This window comes from Penaeus chinensis, chromosome 34, assembly GCF_019202785.1.
Source record: "Penaeus chinensis breed Huanghai No. 1 chromosome 34, ASM1920278v2, whole genome shotgun sequence".
NCBI classification, from domain to species: domain Eukaryota; kingdom Metazoa; phylum Arthropoda; class Malacostraca; order Decapoda; family Penaeidae; genus Penaeus; species Penaeus chinensis.
Window position 1 is genome coordinate 27,292,150 of NC_061852.1, and position 1,856 is coordinate 27,294,005.

General features: G+C 42.9%; 1 protein-coding gene across 1 annotated transcript in view; it reads left to right on the top strand.

The window, feature by feature from the left end:
• Positions 1–292: 292 nt before the first annotated feature.
• LOC125043700 overlaps positions 293–1,856 on the top strand; it is a 1,715-nt gene continuing 151 nt past the window's right edge. The window contains exons 1-5 of the mRNA XM_047639937.1: positions 293–361; positions 464–952; positions 1,072–1,242; positions 1,299–1,617; positions 1,775–1,856. The exon at positions 1,775–1,856 is cut by the window's right edge and continues 151 nt beyond it. Coding sequence (XP_047495893.1) covers positions 293–361; positions 464–952; positions 1,072–1,242; positions 1,299–1,617; positions 1,775–1,856 — 1,130 coding nt within the window. The remainder of the gene's footprint in view (positions 362–463; positions 953–1,071; positions 1,243–1,298; positions 1,618–1,774) is intronic.

Below are 1,856 nucleotides of genomic sequence, written 5' to 3' on the forward strand. Positions count from 1 at the left end.
CCATATACACATATAATTGTATCCATACATATACACATAGCTATCTGTCTATCTAGCTATCGATTTATCTATCTGTCTGCCGATCCACCTATATATCCATCTATCTATCTAAATCTATATATTTACATATCTATTTATTCTACACGGATTGTATGTAATATTATAGTGTTTTATATTATGTAATATATTATAGAATCGATAACATCAACTCCCCCCCCCCCCTTGATAAATACAAAAGGATATCTTCACTAAAGTTCAAATTCAGTTATGAATAATCTGTGTGAAGAATATAATGTGTGAACGTGGATCATTGACTTATGAAAATGAAAATCAAGGGAATTGTAAAAATTTTACTGAACACGTGAGTTAGTTGTATGTATTTGTATCTACTACTGTGATATATAATCGTAGTAATGTTTATAATCAAAGAATCACATTCATATTTTGTCTTTTATCTTTGCAGGGTGAGCTCAAGATCAGACAAGAGAAGAAACGAAAGCCAAAAACACAGAAACGGATCAAGATCTGGAAACTGAAAGGGGACAAGATCATAGAGTTTCAGGAAAAAGTGAGAGAAAAGCAAGTGCCAGAAACAGAGACAGGGCAAGAAAACTGGCAGTCCATAAAAAGTGCCATACTGGAAGCAGCAGAAGAGGTATGTGGTACCACCAAAGGAAGACGGTACCAAGGAAGGGAGACATCGTGGTGGACTCCAGAAGTGCAAGAAGCTATTAGAAGGAAAAAGGTAGCCTTTAAGGCATGGCAGAGGGATAGAGATGAAGACTTGAGAGAGGCATATAAAGAGGCCAAGAGGGAAGCTAAAAGAGCGGTGGCCAAGGACAAGGAGGAGGCTTGGAGGGAGTGGTACGAGAAGATGGAAACCAAGGAGGGAGAGAGGATAATATACAAAGTGGCAAAGCAAAGAGCACAAAGTAGACAGGACGTGGGAGAGGTATCTGTGATAAAGGACAAAGATGGAGTCTTACTAACAGATGAGAATAAGATCAAGGAAAGATGGAGGGAGTACTTTAGAAACTGCTGAATGTGGAAAATGAGTGGGACCCACTCCAGGAGTGCCCACCGGTTGAAGGCCCCTTGTCTGATATAAACGAGAAGGAAGTAGAAGAAGCAATGAAGAAAATGAAGAGCGGGAGGGCAACAGGGTGCCCTGGACTACCAGTGGACCTGCTAGAACACCTAGGCAAGGAGGGAATCCAGATGGTCACGTCACTCCTTCAGAGAGTATGGGACGAAGATAAGCAGAATGGGAACTAAGTGAACTAGTCACCATTTACTAGAGGAAAGGGGACCCAGTGGACTGCGGGAACTTCAGGGGCATCAAGCTCTTAGAACATGTTATGAAGATACTGGAGAAGGTAATAGAGGGAAGGATACGTGGACTGGTATCGGTAAACGATATTCAGTTTGGCTTTGGCCCAGGTAGGGGAACGATGGACGCTGCCTTTATCATAATACAACAGCAGGACAAGCATCTCGAAGTGAACAGGGACTTATATTACACTTTCATGAACCTGGAGAAGGCGTACGACCGGATACCTAGAGACCTGGTGTACTTGCCTCAGACAGCAAAAAGTCCCAGAGAAACTGATAAGGATGGTTGAAACCACATATCGAGGAGCAAGGACCACCGTGAGAACAAAATATAGCAGAACAGACGCGTTCACGATCGGAGTCGGTCTGCACCAAGGGTCTGTACTTAGTCCCTTCCTCTTTATCGTGGTACTGGACGTCATCAGTGAGAACTTCCGAACAGGCCTGCCATGGGAGCTATTGTTTGCAGACGACTTAGTAGTAGTGACAGACAGTGAGGAAGAGCTGCAGAGAAGATGTCTGAG